This window comes from Nannospalax galili, unplaced genomic scaffold (genome assembly GCF_000622305.1).
Source record: "Nannospalax galili isolate Female #2095 unplaced genomic scaffold, S.galili_v1.0 scaffold229, whole genome shotgun sequence".
Classification (NCBI taxonomy): domain Eukaryota; kingdom Metazoa; phylum Chordata; class Mammalia; order Rodentia; family Spalacidae; genus Nannospalax; species Nannospalax galili.
Genome location: NW_008360328.1, coordinates 2,142,538 through 2,163,466, shown reverse-complemented (window position 1 = coordinate 2,163,466; position 20,929 = coordinate 2,142,538). Strand labels below are relative to the sequence as shown.

Sequence of the window (20,929 nt, the reverse complement as noted above, 5' to 3'; positions counted from 1 at the left end):
TCTCTCTCTCTCTCTCTCTCTCTCTCTCTCTCTCTCTCTCTCTCTTGTCTGCAAAGGAAATCTCACTGGCAGGGAGGGGAGGAACTGCAGTGTGGAATCTTCCCTGACGTGTCACACTGCTCTAGGGTAGGCTATAGCCATGCCTACCATCTCCCCACATCCTGGGGTTCCATGCAGGAATACACCAGGGAGGAACCGAGTATAGGGGACAGAGCATGGGGCTGGCACCCAGAAACCTGGTTCAAGTCCTCCATGTACTGTGTGAGTGCCCTTGGTCCTTCCACACTAGAGTTTTTATACTCGAAATATCAGAAGTTATCAAACTCACCTGTACAGGCTGCAAAAACTGAACTATGAGATTTGTAGAAAGCAAAGCAAGCGCACAGAGCAGGTGTTCAGTACGCATGGAGGTTACTGTGTCTTCTGGATACAGCCTTCCCAAGCCATGGCCCACAGCCCTGTCATTCATTCTACCCTGGGTGGCAAAAGTGCAAGTTTACGGGAAGAACAAGGAACTCCAAATGCCAACATACCCACCACCTTTGGACCACCAGAGTCCCCATCACTGAGCCCTGAAACTAACACCTAGTACTTAGCTCTTCCTTGTTTTTCATGGGCTCTTTAATCCTGCACATCTGGGAGCCTTACCTTTAAGTAATTAGAACATGTACAACAATACGCCCTATTTCTTTGTATTTCCCAGATGGCCTAGCCTAAGACAAGACACTGTCTTGTTAGGTAAGTTCCAGAGGACGGAGGAACAGGCTACATCAGCTGCAGATGGCATGCCTTCCAACGCTCCCTCCCAGCAGTTGCTTCTTAAAGCACAAGGGGCCCTGTCCTCTCTGGAAGGGTGACAGGAAGAATAACAGTCTGCTGGGATTCTGGGGGAATATTATTTTCTCCAGGCCCCGTTGCAGGAAATAAATACATCACTCTATGCTAAACCCCGGTATAGTCCACGTGACAGTCTCAGATAACATTCAGCTTGTAGACTACTCCACTGGTGCCCTGACACGTGAGAAGCAGTGAGATTATTAAATCAATGTGATAAAGCACTTCCTGTTACATAACCCCTTCCCAGCTAGATCTTGTCTGCTGGAACAGGCTCAGTTGCTGTAATATGACTAACTTCTGCCATGTCCTCCACTATGGTGAAAGACTTTGGCTCCAGTACTCAGGGATGCCTGGTTTGGACAATGGCGATGGGAGTCCAGAAATTTGGGGCAAAGTTTGGGCTGGGGATGGTTTCTGAGGCAGAGTCTCTGACATCAGGCACTGCTCACACTGAGGCTTTTCTGTGATCCAGCCTTCCACTTTACAGACCAAAAGAGGAGATTAATGACCCTGAAGATGCCCATACCCTTGGCTCCTGAGAAGGTGTTACCTCCCCTGGTAAAAGGGACACAGATTCCATGAAGGTTCAATTTGATGACTGAGCCTAAGATATAGAGATGACTTGGGATCATTGGGATAGTCCCTCTGGGCTCAGTCTAATCCCCAAAGCCCTTCATCTTGGAGAACTTTTCCCAGATATAGCCCAGGGCACTCTAGGTAAGAATAAGTCAGCTTGCCACTTGCTGGCTTTGAACATGGAGCAAGAGTGAGCCATGAACCTAGCACTCAGTACAGTGCAATCTGGGAAGGGCTCTCAGCTGACAGCCAGCAAGAAAATGGGGATCTTGGTCCTGTAACCACAAGGAAGTGAATTGTACCAGCGACCCAAATAAGCAGGAAACAGATGCTCCCCAAGAGCCTCCAGGAAGGAATGTCTTATCTTAGCTCAGTAAGACTTCTGAACTACAGACTGAGATAATAAATTTGTCTTGTTTAAGCTGCTAAATTCATGGTAATTTGTTATGGCAGCAATAGAAAAACTATAGTAATAGCAATAATGCAGGCACTACTGATAACAGCTATTATTTATTGACTTCCTACCGACTGTCAAGCATTCTGCTAGCTGTTTTCCATATGTTATCTCTCACGTAAACCTCGATAACCATGTAAGGTGAATTTATTATCCCCATTTTATAGCAGTCAACAGAGGCCAAATAATTCAATTTGCACAAGGTCATATGGAAAACTATAATTTAATTCCAAGACTCTGTGTTAGACAAGGCCACACTCTTCCACTACCCTGTGAGCACCATCTAGTTTCTTTCCAGAACTGTTAACTGCTATTCCTTGAAAGAAACAAAAGAACTGGAACTAATATTTACTAAATATTGATATCTGTAATATGCTGCTCACGGCACATTATATCATTACTCTGAGTTAACATCAACTAATTAACTAATGATAAACTCTATAATTCCAAACTTAAAGATGGGACATTGAATGTGAGAAGGGTTGAGACATTCCCCTCAACACATGTAACTAGTGAATGAGATTCACAAATATGAAGTCAAAAATCCAAAGCCAGACTTGTTCCACAATGCCTGGGTCACAAAGAATTGACTGTGAACTCCATGATTTCTCACAGGACATCCTTATGATTTTATGGTAAGATGGATGCCAATTTAAGACCCAGCAGGAAGCAACCACAAGCCAATAGCAGCAAGTTTCCTGAAGTATGTGTGGGCCCTGCCTCCTCTGCTTGGGACTCTCCCAGGTGCTTCCTAGGTCTCTGGAAGGGCATCCCCTTGATAGCTGAGGGAGAAGATGATTAAACAGGAGGAAATATCTGAAGAAGGCAACATGGAGATTATTTTGCTACCCTACTTCATCTTCACCAACTGCACTGATTGCCACTTGACCTTAGTTCCTTTAGAACTCTTAATTTTTCCAAATGGGCTCCAATTAGCATTCAGCCACCATTCCCACATTAAAGGGGCCTTTTCATGTCCAATTTCCCCAAGGAGTACAAGGAGAATTTCTCACCTCTGGGCTTCAGAAAGGTCCCCCTCTTCTCTATGCTGTTGGAGATTTTAGAAAGTCTGCCCCAGAGATCTGAGCACACCCAGTGGAAGCCTACCTCAACACAGGCTGGTGGCTAGTGTATCCTGGGAGCAACTTCTTGAGGCAGATTTCTGCAAAGGCCTCTGGGGCTGTATGCTTCCCTTCTCTGTCATCTCTCAGAAAATCCCCGTTCTTTCATCTGTGAGCTAAAAGCTCAAAGTCTCATGTTGTTAGATCCCTGCCATTGGGAGAAATTTATGAGTATCACCAGCAAAGTGGCTCTCCCTCCCTTTTCTGTGTCACTGTGTGCTCAAAAGACCATGTCCTAGACATGGAAAAGCACAGCTTGGAGGAAGCCACAGAAGTGACTTAAGGTAGGGAATATCCTATCGGACTTGCAGCATAGGTATCTTTAGACCCTAGGGCAAGTTACTGTCAAAAGGTAGCTTTGGCCTGACTCTTTGCAAGAAGATAGTTCCCAGGCCAGGATGAGTTCTGGGTAAGCTTCCTTAACCAAAGCCTGCAGCTGGGCCTGGGTGGGAATGAACCTACCACAGGGCTCTGAATTTAGAGAAAACATCTCCACCAGACTGTAGTATGTTGCCTCTGGTAGATTAGAAATAGATGAGGGACATACCTGCCCTTTGACTTGGGGGGGCCACATCCAGTCCAGAAGAAACAAACCAAAACTTTGGGGGGGGGTGACAGGCTGGGGAGTGAAGTTCAAGTAACAACATGGAAGGCACTAGAGGTGAATCCAAGAGGAGGAGGATGCTGGGGACAATGAGATGACATCTCTTCAGCTCTCAAAAACGCCTTCACAGGGAAGAGCATCAGACCGGCCACACATGGACCCAAAGGATGGTTAGAACTAAGACACTGGGCACAGAGAGAGAGATTTGGGCTCAAGAGGAAGAAAAATCAATGGTCATCATTATTCATAGGCAGAATGGGGCAGCCTGGGATCCCTGCCACCATTCAGATTTTGTGAATGGAAGCACAGGCAGGCAGTCATGACAGGGGAAGGCTCCTGACCAACAACAGCAGTGTTGGGAAAGGGCCAGAACCCAGGTGGGCTCAGGGTTCTGGGTTCTTGGAAGACTGAGACAGATAAGGCCAGACTACAGTCCCCGAAGACCCTGGACACAGTCCAGTATCAAGGTAAGCTCTTAAACTCAGTCACAAGATGGTGTGGCAACTCCAGGAGCCACATAAGTGGAGATAGATAATAGACCAAAAGCCTGGTGTTTGGATCTGAGGGACGAAGTAAGATTCTCAACCACGGCTCCTGATGATGCTAAGTCATTTGACTACTACTGGCTCAGGCTTCCTCAGAACAGAAGCAAAAGCAGCCCCAGATCTGGAGCTTGCCCACAGGGCTCAGAAAACATAGGAAAGGGGAGCCAATGGCATCACTGTACTGCTCTGTATGATGAAGGAGCTCTTGTTAAGAGCTGCTGCATGGTAAGTAGGCTGCTAGTCTGCCTACCGAAAGCTCCTTTGGAGCCTCCCTCAGGTCTGCATCTTTCAGCAGCTATTTAGTGAGCACCTACTATATGCCAGGTGTTGTTTTAAAGTGCTGAGGAAAGTGCAGAGACTAAAAGAGGTTTCCTTCATGGGAAGATTCAGGCAAGAAGCAAATAGGAGCAGAATGTAAGGTGAGTTCTAGAGAAAGTTCAGCAAGAAGACTAGAAAATGTTAGGGGCAGCAGAGGGAGTAGAGGATGGTCAGGGTACAACTGTCAGGCTATGAATGAACCATGCCGATATCCAGAGTGTCCTAGGCAGAGAGAAGAGCAGGTGGCAGGATCCTGGGGTGTGAGCTCATTTGGTTTGTTTTGGGGGTAAAAGATGCTCATGGGACTCAGCTGATGTGGCATGGGCAAGACACAGGCTGTAAGAGATAAGAATGGAAAGAAATAATAGGGCAGACCATGGAGGCCTGGAGCACTTTGTGTTTTACTGTGATGAGAAGCCAGGAGGGAGAGAGCAGAGACCTGACATGTCCAACTTTTATTTTATTTTTAAAAATACTTTAATTTTGTTTTGTGTGTATGAGTGTTTCGCCTGCATGTATGTAAGTACACCGCGTGCGTGCAATGACCATGAAAGCCAGAAGAAGGTCTCAGATCCCCTGGAATGGGAGTTACAGACAGATGTTAGATGCCACATGGATGCTGAGAACTGAACCCAGGTCCTCTGCAAGAGCAGCCAGTGCTCTTAACCACTGAGCCATTTCTTCAGACCCTTCAAGTCATATTTTTAAAGGGTGGCTCTTGCCACTGTTTTGAGATCAACAAGTGACAGCATAAACGAGAGAACGGGAAACAAGTAAGAAAGCGCTGTAGTAACCCAGGGAAGAGAAAGGATGGCTCAAAACAGAGAAAGGACAGCTGGGGCACTAGGAGTATTCAGTTTGTAATGGGTGAACTCAGGAGGTACAGACAACACCCCCTGCTGATGGCAAGAGGGTAGAGTCTGGGGATGATGGGATGAAAGTTGGTTCTGAGATTTGGAGCTCAAGTTCAAACAGATAGGAAGGCCTCTCTCTCTCTCTCTCTCTCTCTCTCTCTCTCTCTCTCTCTCTCCCTCTCCTCTCACTCTCTCACACATGTGTGGGGCAGTGCAGTTTATCTATGCAGACGTATGAATCCATGCATGGACATGTGGATATCAGAAAATGACACTGGCTGTCTTCTCTGCCCTACCCTCTAATGCTGGAGTTAGAGGTACATGCAGTCATGCCTGGCTTTTTACATAGGTGCTGGGGATTTGAACTCAGGCTCTCATGCTTACACAGCAAGCACTCTTACCCACTGAGCCATCTCCTGAGCCCCTGAATTACCATTTATAAGTGGGAAAGTGATAGGCGGAGACAATCAAGAGTTCAATTGCAGACATGCCTTATTTGAGTTTGGATTGCCCTCTAAGTAGGGATAACAAGTAAGCAGTTGTGTGAATATGTTATGAACTGGGCTCAGAGCTAGAGACCAGGCTAGAGGATCGTACATATTTAGATACTTAAGACCATCATGACTGTGGAAAAGACAGAGAAAACGTCCAAGGTCAAAGCCCTGGGAGACAGCCATACACAGAGATCAAGAGATGAGAGGAGGGCAGTGAGATGGTTCAGCAGATGAAGGTGCTTGCTGCTAAGCCTGGCAACCCGAGTTCAATTACCAGGGCCCACATATGCTGGAAGAAGAGAACCAACTCCCACAAGTTGTTCTCTAACTTCTACATACAATTGTTTCTAATGAGAGAGAGGTGGAGAGGGTGCAGAAAGGGTGTGAAGATGAATGGCCAGTGAAGGAGAGCAAGACCCAAGGTGGGACATGATCCAGAATCAAAGTGAAAGGTGTAGAAGCCAGGTGCAAGGAAGCACTTGTCAGTATTATTGCTAAACCTGTAAGATAAGGCCTGAGACAAACCTTTGGACTCGGCAATATGGGCATTGCTGGGGAGAGCTAGGAGTCCACTGGGGGTTGGGAAAGAGTCCTATCGACAAGGAAGGAGAGGAGAGGAATCAGGACTGCTTTGAATAGGCAATTCTTTGCAGAGCATCTGTGAAGGGAAGGATAACACAGGGAGCATGGACAGCTGAAGAGGAACAGGGGTTAAAGGATTTGCTACCTGGGACACCACTTGAGGGGACAGAAGACAGAGCCCATCCCCAAAGGGTGCTAGTAGGCTCCTGGTATAGAGGAATTCAAGTAAGGTTTTTTAAAAACCTTTGCATAAAACAGGTAGGTAAGTACCAGGGAAGACAGCATAATGCTTCAGCATGTCCACAGCCAACCCTGAGAATTTTGGAAACAAAAACTCTCCAAACCAAGCAGGAGGTTCTCACCTCCCTGAACAAAGTGAACTGAAAGCAGGTTTTAGAAAAAAGAAAAAGACAGGATGGAAAATAAGAATGATGCTCCATGCGGGAAAGACTGGAAGACAAGCCTAACTAGCCCAGTGGTGCTATTAATAGAAGAGGCCACTTTCTCAGAACTTCCAAACCCCTGATGTTGTCCTAAGAGCTTCCTCAATAGAAATTTCCTGAATTCTCATAAACACATGAAGTAGGTCTAGGAGCCCATGTTAAGGAGGAAGAAATAGAGGCCCTGAGCAGTTACATTCTTGTCCAAGGTCTGAAAACTGTTAAAGGGTAGAGTTCTGAGTTACAACTAGGCAGTTTAGTTCCAGAGTCAATACCCTGAGCTAACCTCTGTGTTGTGCTGGAACCTTCCAGAAGTAAGTCCCAAGGTCTCCCATAACATACCTTACTCCATTTTCCCCTTGTTCTGCCAACCCCAATACTGTGGAATCACCACATAAGCCACCTGGGTGACCTCAAGTGAAAAGACTGAGATCAAAGGGAGACACATGAGGTACCATCATGCAGGGCACCCTAAATGACTGACCAGCCCCATGTGAGTTCTCCACCTGAAACATAGAGTAAGAGGCACTTAACGGGCTATGGCTAGTGCCTGCTGCCCTGGGACAGGGCAGGGCAGAGCAGAGTGTCTCTCTTCTAAAAAGATTACACCAACAGACTCTCAGTTCAAGAGATTCCCAAGCAGGGTTGGGCATAGACTCACCCATGGTATCTCCCAAGACAAGCACAGGAGGGCTGTCGGCACAACCAGAGGGCTGTGCATGTCAGTGCATAGAAAGCTAAGTCTGGATTAGCCTGGGTTCTCTCCACAATGCTCTCATCAGGGTGAGATAAATGGGCCACAACAACCCAACCCAGCCCAGCCCAGCCTAGCCCAGCCTGAGCTGACAGGGCACTAGGAGAGAGAAAACATATACTGACAAAAGGGGCTATTGGTCAGTCTGTCAGCTGTCTGCAGGATCCTGACACCCAGTGCTCCCTAGCAGCCCCTGTAAACCCTACAGGGAATGTGTCCCTGCTTACCTAGACTAATAAGAATTAAGTGTGACCACAGTCTTGCCTGCAGCTGAGCCTTGAGGCTGTGAGTGGGGTGTTCTGGCTCAGCAGATGCACAGGAGTGTGTCCCACCCACTCAGCCTCAAACACAAAACACCCAACTAAGATCTCATAACCGATTCTCCCACCCGCCCTGTATCCATGGCCACATGAAGAAGGGACACACCCAGAGAGGCTGGACTGTATCACAGAATAAAAGGATCAGAAGACTGTTTAGATCTTACCTGGCTTCTCCAGCAATTGGAACCAAATAAGGTCAGGGCTTTAATTAGTCATGTGGCTGCCTCAAGTTAAGTTCTTGTTAACAGTTATTAATGAAGCCATAACAATATCAGAGTATCTCCCCATGCAAGTAGGAGACCAAAGGCCAAACTAAACTGTTACATCACAACACCCCAGACAGCAAAGGGTCCTAGGGGTAAGTTTCAGCCCACAATTTGATGCTGAAATCCCCATCCAGCCTCTCTGTGGCCACCTGGTGTCCAAAAGAGCCCATTTCATCTGCCAGGTAGACATTTTTTAACATGAAATAAAAATCTGTCTTCATAATTTCCATAGTTCCATCCCTCTTCCCCGCAAATATAAGATGCAAATGACTCACTCCCCATTCCAAGGCTTTGTAAGCCATTCCACAGAGCTAGAGTCGGGTTTTTAAAATTCTGAAAAATCACCACCTTGGCTGGTTATTCCACTACCACACTGTTCTCTGCTCAATCCAACAGTGACTGTCAAGTCCACTGGTCACCCTGCCAGGCAAGGCTGGACCTCAATGCATCCAACTGGGGAGCAGCTACCATCACTGAGGGACAGAAATGAGAGCTCCAAGGAAGCCAGGTCATTCTAGCACAAATAAACACAGGCAGCTAGACACCAAAATGATATGGAAACCAACTCCATTGTCTAGGACTTACAGTCACAGAATCAGGGCCCCAGTGTCTCACCTCTGACGTCCTTGACATTGTAACTTTTCCCAGTTCTCTTCCAGAGACCCACCAAAATACATTGAAAACAAAATAGAAAAGCCAGACTTGCCAATGGTCACTGCCACGAATTGCCCATTCTCTTTGGCTCAGCCATCGGAATCCAGGCCCCTGGCAGCTTTTGAATCTCACCCACAAGGAACATGCCACCAAAGGCTATTCAGGACCCTGCCACCCTCAGATACTACTTAGTTCACATCCTCTGGTGTAACCACTTACCTCCATAGGAGCCTGAGCAAGCCACAAATCCTGAGAGCCTTAGGCTCTTCCTCACAGCATGTGTTCCCTTCTGTTGCCTCCTAGATGACTAGGAACCAGCTAACACTTCAAAGCACTGGACACACTGCAAAGCAGGGCACTAACGTCACCAGGCATTTGGGAGTGTGCCATCTCGGCAAGGCCAAGGGGGCCTTTGCCCAGCCTCATCACCTTTTGGAACCTCAGTACTTCTTATCTGTGGAGTGTAGAGTCTAGACATAATTTGCTCCTGAATTCTCAGAACGCACTAAGGCCTGGGGTATGGCCTGCACTGAGCCTGGAAAGGCTGAGAGAGAAGACTGACTTCTTAGATGCAGTCTATGTAGCACTCCTAAGTAGAAGGTGGATGATACCACAAAGGACCGGCCTGGGTCACTGCCTAACTTCTGCAAGGCCCTCCATATCTACTAAAAATTGTGTAGGCACAGAAGGGGAACACAGAGAGCCATGTGAATACACAGGTCTGTGCAGGTATACATGCACTCTTTTGAAGGTAAAAAACTTGTTTTTTGCATCTGTTACTTTCCTTATTACTGTGACCCACATACCTGACAAGATACAGAAGCCCAAGACAGCTGGTCACACTATTCCAGAGTAAGGAAACAGAGAGTAGACAGGAAGTGGGACTGGGCTATAAAACCTCCAGTGTCACCCACTTCCTCTTGTGAGGCTCCGTCTCATAAAGGTTTCACAACTTTCCAAAACAGCTGGGGACCAAGTGTTCACACACATAAGCCTATTGAGGGACATTTTATATTGAAACCACAATATTTCCTAACTATGTATCTTGTAGGCTATTAGTAAAATTGGTTGGCATACTTCAGCACTGATTTACGCTAGGAGAAAGCAACATTGGAAAACAGAGAAGTCAGCTCAAGAGTCAAAACTTGTCATAGATCATTCATTTAGCAAGCAGTGGGCAAGCCTAGTACTGTAGGTCAGGCACTGGGCTAGACCTTGAGCGGACACCCATGAGTAAGACAGTCATAGGCTCTCCCAAAATGCTCACCAGGGGAGAGATTCCTGTCCCAGAAACCTTTCCATATTCCCTGTCTAAATGACAGATGAAGGAGAAAGTCATCAATTTCTATCTGCCACTATTGCAAAAGACCAGTTGATTGTCTATCTGGATGATTCAATTTGGAATGAAGATAAAACATTGCACAGCGATCAAAATTTCATCAAATCATGTGGTAACAATACTAGAAGATTCCACTACTTAAAACCCCCTGATGAATCCTCTGTAAGGCAAAGAAATCAGTGGGTAGATGTGAGAGTCAGTACAACTAGTACACTTTTAATACATTATCAAAAGATCAGAAACCAGTGGTTTATTCTTCCCACTTATCTCCCCCAACTGTCTTATTAGCTTCATGTTTGTAATGTTTGAATGCTCTAAGTGGACACTCTCTGCAAAGGATTGGCACTCATTGGAGGAAATCAACTAAGTAAAAAACTGAAGTTGTAAGTACTTGCGGGGGGGGGGGTCCTAGTGAGGCAAGTACCAAATGAATTTGAGCTCTTGTTGCTTCACCGCCTTGAACAAGAGATTCGATTGCTGCAGTAACCTGTGACGTGTATGGTGCCAACCACTCTGAGCGAGACTTCCTTTAGCACCAGGACCGAACCTCTGGAGTTCCTGAGCCTCAGTATTCTCACGTGTCAGCTAGACTTAGGTAATTCATTGGCGATAAAAGCATCAAAGCAAAGCATAAGACTATATGAGAAATATTATTCCAGCTTTCAAGTTTTTAACACAAATTGGCTGTGACTGCCACAATAGGAGATGCCCACTGTCCCCAGAGTATCACTGGTTGCAACACGGCAGAGCAGAGAAGAGCTTTGAAGGCAACAAGTCAATGTCTACTATTGATGTGATGTTGGACAACTTATCTAAACTCCCTCAGCCTCTGTTTCTTCATCTATAGCAAGGGTTTGTTAACTCCAACATAAAGATAAATGACATGTGGGAAATACCCAGCCCAGTCCTGGCAGAGACTAAGGCCTTTCCAAGTGGGAGTTATTATTTTGATGATGATTATTTAGCACCATATCCTCAGTGCTTAGCATGCAGTCAATAAAGATCTGTTAAGTGAATGAATGAATATTGGAAACGATGTATTTATTATTACAGCCAAACTTCCACTAGGATCCAATCAAGATCTCTGAGCAACTCCTCTCTTCTCTTCCAAGTCAGATGAATGAATGGACGTTTCCTCCTTCACTTTTCTCTTCTGCTTATTCCCACAAGTCTACTCCTTTAAGCACAGGGAAGGCCATAAGGATGCATTTGGAAACAGGAGGGATCCAGGCCTCACAAAGGCCTAGGGTTCCTCTATGGCACTCACTGGGCTGGAGGATGCATTTGTCCACATGATATACCGGTTCCTCATGTTAGGCTGTCATCCTCCTTTGCAGTTAGTTCAGAGTCTGGTGGGAAAATGCCATAATGGCTGAACCATAAGCAACAAAACAATGCATGCAGCGGGGGATGCAGGAATAGCTGGGGAGAGATGGGTTCTCCCAGTAGGATAACTGGGAAAGGAGTTGCAGACAAAGAACCATTTCAGCCAATAATGATGATGAAGATGGAGAGGAGGATGAGAAGAGAAGGAGGAAGAAGAGGAACAGTGGGAGGATAAAGAGAGAAGGAGGAAGAGCAGGAGAGGAAGGGGAGTTGTGGGAGATATTTTCCAGGAAGTGAAGACAGAATGGGAATTAAGGCCCGCCCCCAACCCCGCACACCAGCAGAGTAAAGAAATAGGTAGAGCATGGGTAGGTGTCCCTGCACAGTTGGACAGCAGGGTAGTTCGGCATGTCTACAGCACAGGCCTAGAAGGAATAACCAAGGCAGACTGGACAGCCCAGCATTCATCAATTAACCAGTACTTAGTAAGTACCTAATTCATCAAAGGACAGCATTGGCAAATATCTGAAATTTTTCCAGAAGACTTTAGAGAAAACTAAAAGAAAATGACCTTCACTCTGATTTTTGGCAGCTGAAGGACATCAAAAGAGGAGTCAGGGCCACTAGGCTCTAGGTTAACCACTACTAACCACATGACCTCGGTCACACCGCTCCTCCTTCTGGGTCTGTTTGCTCATCTGCAAAAATGAGCAGGTTGGATAACTGGTTTTTATCATCCTTTATAGCAAGATACAATAGCCATGATTGCTTTAGGTTAGGGAGGGCTGCAAGGATGGGGTGGGGTCTTCTCAGGACATTTATTAACTTGTGACACTCTAGTCATTGCTCAAAGGACCCAGAGGGACAGAAGCAAAATCAAAAAACATTTTCAGAAGATAGATGACTGAAGGAGTCTGACATACGTGTGAGAGTTTGGGGAATTTATGTGGGTAGCCTTACAGCTATAAATAAAATCCCGTTTTCTTACCAAAACCTCATTCTGGGGGTAAACAGCACACACAGTAATAGACAATTTGGCTGTATCTCCTGCCCCGTGCCTCACTTGAATGAAAAACAGTCATCACGGGCAGGGTAATGGGTTCGGCCGCCTCTTTACAAACATCCATATTGTCACCAGCGACAAGTGGGGCTGAGGACGGAGCAGGCTGGACAATTTATCTCCAAGATTCCCTATCCAAGTGTACATCCCTGATCTGGCAGCCATCCGTTATGAAAATGAGAGGGCTTGGGGAAATCCCCAGCAAAGCTCACATAAGGGACATGTGTGAGCCCTGGGAGGGTGAGGGCAACAGTGGTTCCTCCCTTTTCCATGCATTACTAAGGGCTTGGGAGCCTCCAGCACTGTCCCCCGAAGACCTGATCCATCGGTGTGCAAGTGCCTGGCATGAAGCAGTTACTTGTGTTTTCCTGACCTACTTCTCTTCCCAGCCCTGCCCTACTCCACTTCTCCTCTAGAGTCTGTGTAATTAGCACCTCACAACCTGCACCATCAGGGACTTTTAAAAGGCACCCAGCTCCCAGGATAACCAGAGAGATAAGAAAACACATCTCCAGCATTGCCATTTGGGGCTTTTTCTTTTCTTTTTCTGGTTATTTTGGCTTAGCTGCGCTTCCTGGCCTCTGTAGGAGATCAGACCCAATTTGACATGGATGACCTGCAGGGTCTCTGACTAGAAATCAGTGGGAAAGTGCCTAACAGGAACAAAAACTAGGGGCCAGCAGAGCCACAACAGAGTTAGACAAACATTGCTCAGTGTGGGAGGGGAGACTACAGGGACCCCTCAAAGCCCTCTTGCTAAGCTAGCAGCCAAAGCAAAGATCTCTGTGTGCTTCTCTCCCAGAGAACCAAGGACCAGAGAGGCAAGGCCAGGAGGTACTGCGATTCCAACTCCATCACTTTCTGCTTCCCATTAGTGACAAATGGAAATTGATGAGTTACTGCTTTATTTGCTCATTTAGAGGGGGAGAAAACCTCACAGCAAATGCTTGATAACTGTAGGCATCTTATAAATTAAGCATCTTAAGGATACGAACCATTTTTGCATCACCACTAAGCAGAATTAAATTAGGTTTTGTAGTTTCTATAGAAATGAATGAGGAAGGGGGAGTGAGATTCTGTCTTTAATGCCTTTTCTTAAGTAAGCTGAACAGGGAGTTGAATGCAGGATGAGGGGAGGAATGAATTGTCAGCCCACATTTCAGACTTCAATCAGCAGCCAATACATTCACATGGACAAATATGTTCAGCTTCTGACAGGTGACTCCTAACCTGGCTGGAGTCTCAGGTGCTGGCCTGATTCTTCCCATGACCCAGCTTCCTGACCACAACCAGAGTGCTAACTATACTCTGATGCCCTTACAGCCAGTCTTAATCATTATTGGAAGGGATTCTAAAGTTTTAGGTCATTCTCCAGGCCAGCAACAAGCATCATTATTCTAGATCCACCTCCAGCCCTTTCAGTTTCAGGTTGAAGATCCAGGTCCCGTCACGAGCACTCTGCTCCATCCCATTCCCAGTCTGCCAAGAGGAGCCTTACATTTATCTGGCTGCATAACCTGTCTGGTATTTGATGCCCTCTAGAACTATCACTTAACTCAGGGTCTTTGCTCTTGGGAAGGTCTTCTTGGAACAACAAAAAGTTAGATGTCTTGGTTAATGTGGGCATCCAAGCTGTGTGTCCATAGGGAGCTATGTCCCACTTACATATGGAGACATCCCTGATCTCTGACACCCTCCCACCTATCCTGACTCCATAGTTTCCTTGGGCTGGGCCATCAAATGGTCGCTCTGCATCTGCTGGCACACCAAGGCTATGTCCCCAGGTCCCAGAATCTGCAGTGCCTCAGGCTCTAGTTGACTGGGCTTATTTAACCCTGGCAGGCATCTGATTTCCTGGTCCCTGCCTGCCAGGAAGGAGGGTGCCAATGGTACAGGTGGCTGCCTTGCTTGTTCACACCTAGAGGATCATGTTCATAGCAACAAGGACAAGGGAAAGACTGAAGGAGTGATGCCTTCCCTCTCAGAGCCAGTCCATGGCCAACAGATAGCAACTCAAAGCCTTTCCAAGAAGGCTGAGCCAGAGTCACCAAGTTAGACTCCCAGCTTCATCGAAGATACAAAAGTCACAGCTCCCTCCCCAGGATTCTTCTTGTACTAATCAGAAGAAAAAGGCAACATCTTATGTCCAGCCCTGGATTTGGAATCTCCATGACCACTCTCACCCTCCTTCATCACTCACAGCTGTCCCTTCTTATGCTGAGTCTGCCATACCTGTACCAGGGAGTTAGCAGCATTTTATGCTGGACATTAGGGGAGCCTGGCAGGAAAAGCAGATGGAAGCTCTTGACACTGCCCTGCCACCACATCTACATCCACATCTGTGTCCACCTCTGCCTCCACCAGCTCCTCTACCACCCCTCCATACTTATCACAGCCACACTCAGCAAGGGCATAGTTCAGGGTCAAGGAGAGCTTCCCACAGAGCCTGTGAACACAAAGATGTCTCCTGTGCACACATGGGGTAACACTGAGAGCATCATCCAGAACCAGGCTGCACTTACCGATCCTCAGGGAGTGTGGGCTGCAGGCGACCATCAGGAGCCACACAGGAAGCAGCACCAAAGGCGCCAAGACGGGGGGCATCTTCTATAACTCCTCATGGAGCCCTCTGCTGGTCTGGGCATGACATAACGCTGTGAGGAAGCAGAGGGAACATGTGAGTCTTATACAGGCTAAGGGACCAGAGGCTCCAGGGAACACCAAGAACCTCAGAGGGGAGGGCTGACAGTCCCTCCAGGGGAGCTTCTGGCAGTGTCTGTGGGAGAGCTGCAGGCAAAGCTATGTAATTGGAGCTTTGTCTTTCCTCTCTACACCTGGCAGGGCTCAAAGAGGCCCCAGGTTCTAACTCTAGGCTCTCAATGCACACAGAGCAGGATGCTGTAACAGGTTGCAAGATTCATGGTGCCTCATTTCTCCTTCAAAATCTCTGGGTAGGGAACAAGACCTTCAGTTTCTCTGAAGGAATAGAAACCATAGGTGAGCAAAAGAGAATGGCATGGGAGGGCTCGTCCCTAGCCCCAAGCCTACAGGAAGGATTCAAGCATAGCTCCTCCACTGGCCACCTGTGTGGTCGCCACAAGCTTCTCTTTGTCTCAGCTTAGTTTCCTCATTTGTAAAAGTGGCAACAAGTCTGTCCCGGTGGAGCCCATCTAAGGACTAAGATAGCATGGGGAGCTGGGCATGGTGGTGCTCGCCTTTAACCCCAGCACTTGGGAGGCAGAGGCAGGCGAATCCCTGTGAGTTCGAGGCCAGCCTGGTCTACATAGTGAGTTCCAGGACAGCTGGGGCTACAAGGAGACCCTGCCTCAAAAAGACAAAAAAAAAAAAAAAAGATAGCATGGGGGAAACCACCTTCTGCAAGGTTCGCCCTAAATGAGGGACTACATACATGCGTATTGCCAACTCCATGGCTGGGATGGGATTCATCTCCTCCCAGCAAACACAGAGGATAGAGACTGTTTCCACATCTGCTTCTGCTGCTTGCTGCAAACTAAGCCTTTCCTTCTTCTTTCCTCTACCACCTCACCTACCTGATGTCCAAATCAGAAATGTCGAGGGGGCTGCCTCTCCCCAAGGCAGCAGGAACACTAAGCCCCAGGACCTCTCAGGCAGAGCAGTCAGGCATGTCTGCCTCATCACTGGGGTGCAAGTAGGACCCCTGAGCAACTGTATATCTCAGGTGCCCCAGGAAGAGAATAGTAGTAAAATGTTTCCTACTCCCATTCCCTAGACAATGAACAGAAAACCAGACAAAAGCCTTGAACAGACACTTCACTAACAAATATAACCAAATGGCCTATAGCAATAATTACCAAATGTTAGCAAGAGCATGGAGCAACTAGAACTTCATACAGTATTCTAGAAAGCACAAATTCATAAAACCGCTTTGGAGAACTGGTCTGTCAGAGCTTGCCACACTCTGATGACCCAGAAACTCCGCTCTTTGGTATTTCTCAAAGACCAATGCATGTATACGCTCACCAAAGACAGGTCCCTGAATGTTCAGAGAAGTACTCTGTGTTTGTCCAAACTGGAAACTACCCTAGTGTCCAGCAGCAGAGTGGAGACAGACCGTGCAGTCACACAACATGATGTGACAGAGGCACGAAAATGAATAACCAATGACTACATGCAATAGTGTGAGGGTTCTCATAAACATGATGTCAAGAAAAAAAAAAAGACACCAAACTATATACAGTATGATTCTAAAGTACAAAAATGGACAAATGTGGGACTGGAGAGATGGATCAGCAGTTAGGAACACTGGTTGTTCTTGCAGAAGACCTGGGTTCGAATCCCAGCACCCATATGGCGGCTAACAACCATCAGTAATTCCAGTTCTAGGGAATCCAACAGCCTCTTCTGTCCTCCACAGGCATTGCACGACATGGGTGCATTTACCTACATGCAGGCAATACACTTATATGCATAAAATAAAAATAATAAATAAAGGGGTTGGGGATTTAGCTCAGTGGTAGAGCACTTGCCTAGCAAGTGCAAGGCCCTGGGTTCAGTCCACAGCTCTCTCTCAGGATTCATGTGGCTATTGGCAGGTCAAAAGCTGCTGCCTAGCTGCATGTTTCTGACTGCATAAGTCTCTTCTTAAGGCAGCGCACAACATGACAGTCGACTCATCTTAAAAGAAAGAAAGAAAGAAAGAAAGAAAGAAAGAAAGAAAGAAAAAGAAATAATAAATAAAATATTTTTTTAAATAGACAAGTGTGCAGTGAAGTCAGAAACCCATTAGTGGAAAAAAAATTGTTCCCAAAATGATGGGTTAAAAGCAAGCAGTACCAAGCTGGAGAGATGGCACAGTGGTTAAGAGCATTGGGTTCAAATCCCAGCACCCACATGGCAGCTAACAATCATTTATAACTCCAGTTCTAGGGCATCCCATGCCTTCTTTTGTCCTCCACAGGCATTGCACAACATGGGTGGGCTAACATACATACAAGCAATACACTTATACACATAAAATAAAAATAATAAATAGAAGCAAGCAGCACCTTCTAGTTTTTCCATGGTTTGGAATTGGCAGAGTCAGAAAATGGCTTCTCAGTGAGGTGGGTGATTGAGGGAACTGGAATTCAATATTGGACATATACTTGGAAAGACTCAGGAAATCTGGTTAACAGGCCACAAGGCAAGGAAAGGCACAACATAGACTGGAGAGTGATAACTCAGTCAGAAAAGTGCTTGCTGTGTAAACATGAGGACCTGAGTTTGATCATCAGAACCCTGCCACAAACAAAAAAAAAAGCCACGCAGAGTTGTACATGCTTGCAATCCCACACGGAGTTCGCTGACCAGTGTGACTCAGTGAGCTCCAGGCAGTCAGAGACTCTGTCTCCAAACACGCATGGACAATACCTAAGGAATAATGCCCAGGGTTGTCCTCTGTCTCCACGCATGTGCACATATATGCACCTGCACACACAGAGACAAGGTACAATTACACTGAGCCCACAGAGCCTTGGGGGGAGGTAAAACGAGAGAGAGAGAGAGAGAGAGAGAGAGAGAGGAGAATGATTATCAGCAAGGGGAAAGGGGAAAGACATAATGGAAGAAAAACTGTCACAGAAACAGCAGCAGGACAACAAAGTAGTGTGGATCTAACCATTCTAGGAGCTGCCTGGTGCTTCAGCAAGTCTATGTCTTATGGTGCGGGAAATGGGGATCCATTTTGAGAAGAATGCAGCCAAGCTTGCTGCTTAGGGAAATTAAGTTTCTACACTTCCTTTTCCTTAGAACTCACAGCAAGTATTACTATGTTGTCCCAGCCAGCATCCACCTTGCAACCCAGTGTGGTCCCAGAAGAATGCTACTGAAGCAAGTTCATAGAAAAAAATATATACAGTAGGATTTGGGTCAGACACACACAAAAGGAAAGGAGCTTGCTTTTCCCTTTAAGACTGGTGACTTCCAGGGGGCAGATAAACAGGGTCAGAAGACTGAGTATATGTGCACAACTGCATGCAGACAGTGGGCCTCAGAAAACCATAGTCATGGACTTTGGAAAAATGAGGGACCCACTGCACCCCCTCTACTCAATACAGCTTGTTGCCCTGTCTTCCTTGGCGGGGTCATGGGGATGCCTGAGATCCAGATCCCCCAAGGGATCTCAATATCAGTCTGGCCCTTGAAATACTTTGAACTAATCTATCCAGAATGAATTCTGGCTGAATGTAATTTGGTTCCATGCGACCTTGTACTATCAAGCAGGAAAACAAAACTAGTCCAACCAGCTTGGTCCCAAACGACTCTCATAAACAAGGAGTAAGCAATAAACAGAAAAGGAAGGCTGACTATCCCTAGCATTTGACTGTACACTGTTGAAAAGACTAGAGGAGTAATTACAGGGGACATACCTCATCTATTCTGCCATATGCACACCTGCTTGATATACCAGAAGTAACACATTATAAGACCTGTAGAAAAAGCACAACCCTCAGGCTCTGATAGTACAGGGAAACTATAACACAAAACCCAATTGGAAAAATATTCAACATTTCACAATAACTTGCTATCACAGGACACATCATTAAGAGAAAATTTCTCTCTAAAATGATTCGCACATGAAAGTGGAAAAAAATGACCATCCCAACAGACATACAAGTCTCAACATAGAAATAAAAGATACATGAAAAAACAAGGCAGCATAACTCCTCCAAAAGGTCATAACTTTATAGCAACTGGCTCTGAAGCTACTGAAAAGGAAAGAATGCCAGGTAAAGAGTTTTATGAAATGACTTTTTAAATATCAAAGAGTTCTAAGAAAATACATTGAAAAATTGAACTAATTAAGGAAGGCGATAAAGAAAATGAATCAGGAGTTCAACAGATATTTTTAAAAGAATCAAAAGAAATCTTGGATACAAAAATCCCATGAAGTTAAATTTTAAAAACCAGTGGAAAGCCTGACAAAACACTAGGCTAAGCAGAAAAGAGATTTCTGGAACTGAAAACAAAACTGTTGAGTTAGAAGTACCAGAGAACAACAAATTAAAAAGAAATAAGAAACACAAAAAGAAACAAAGCAAAACACCCTACCCACCTAGATTACTATATCAATCAATGCTATCCTTCAGAATTAAGGAAGAAATACAGACCTTCTGAGATAAATGAAAGCTAAAGGAATTAATCACTGAAAAGCCAGCATTGCAAAGGATATTTAAAGAGAATGATAAACACAACCATGAAAAGCACAAGAGAGAATAAATCCCACTAGAACAGTACTGAAGCAAATGAGAATTAAAAAGTGATCAAATGGGGCTGGAGAGATAGCTTAATGGTTAAGCGTACTGACTGCTCTTGCAGAGGACCCAGGTTTGATTCTCAGCACCCACATGGTGGCTACAAACCATCTTTAACTCCAGTTCCAGGGGAATCTGATGCCATCTTCTGACCTCTGCAGCACTGCACTACACAGGTGCACTCACACAACATGCAGGCAATACACTCATACACATGAAATTAAAAATAATAAATAAAATATATAGGAAAAAAAGATCAAACAGGAAAAAAAACTAGGAATCGTTACATTTTGTTCTGCATAGCTTTAGTTGTCAACTTGACACATCTGGGAAAATGGAACCTCAATTGAGGAATTTCTTCTACTGGATTGGCCTTGTGGGCATGTCTGTGAAGCATTTTCTTGATTATTGAGTGACATGGGAGGGCCCAGGCCACCATGGGAAGTGCCACACCTGCACAGTTGGATCTGTATTGCATAAAAAAGCAGGCTGAGCACAAGCCAGAGGAGCAAGCCAGTAAGCTGCATACCTCCATGATCTGTGTTTCAGTTCCGGCCTTGAGCTCCTGCCCTGGTTCTCCTCCATGATTAACTGCAAGCTGAAGGTAAAATAAGCCCTTTCATCCCTAAGCTGGTTTTAGTCAGTGTTTTATCACAGCAATAGAAAGTAACTAAGACACATTTAAAAAATAAACTAAAGATACAACAGTATGCTGCCTGCAAGAAACACATCACACTGGACAAGATATACATAAACGGAAAGTTAAAAGATTGTAATTATATTCCAGAAATTGAAATCAAGAAGCAAGCCAGAAAGTGATATTCATATCCAACAAAGCATACTTTATTCCAAAATTCAAAGAGACCAAAAATTTCACTACATATTTGTAAAGAGAACAAATACATCAAGAAGATATAGTAGGGGCTGGAGAGATGGCTCAGTGGCTAAGAGCACTGGCTGCTCTTGCAGAGGACCTGGGTTTGGTTCCCAGCACCCACATGGTGGCTAACAGTCATCCATAACTCCAGCTCCAGGGTATCCAATACCCTCTTTTGACCTCCAGGGGCATTACACACACATGGTATACTTACATGCATTCAAGTAAAACACT

General features: G+C 45.8%; 1 protein-coding gene across 3 annotated transcripts in view; it reads right to left on the bottom strand.

The window, feature by feature from the left end:
- Positions 1 to 20,929, bottom strand: part of Grik4 (glutamate ionotropic receptor kainate type subunit 4) — a 505,439-nt gene that overhangs the window by 335,680 nt on the left and 148,830 nt on the right. For all 3 annotated transcript variants that reach the window (XM_008826008.2, XM_008826013.2, XM_008826014.2), the window contains exon 4: positions 15,067 to 15,198. In XM_008826008.2, the coding sequence (XP_008824230.1) occupies positions 15,067 to 15,148 (82 nt within the window). In that variant the 5' untranslated portion in view covers positions 15,149 to 15,198. The remainder of the gene's footprint in view (positions 1 to 15,066; positions 15,199 to 20,929) is intronic.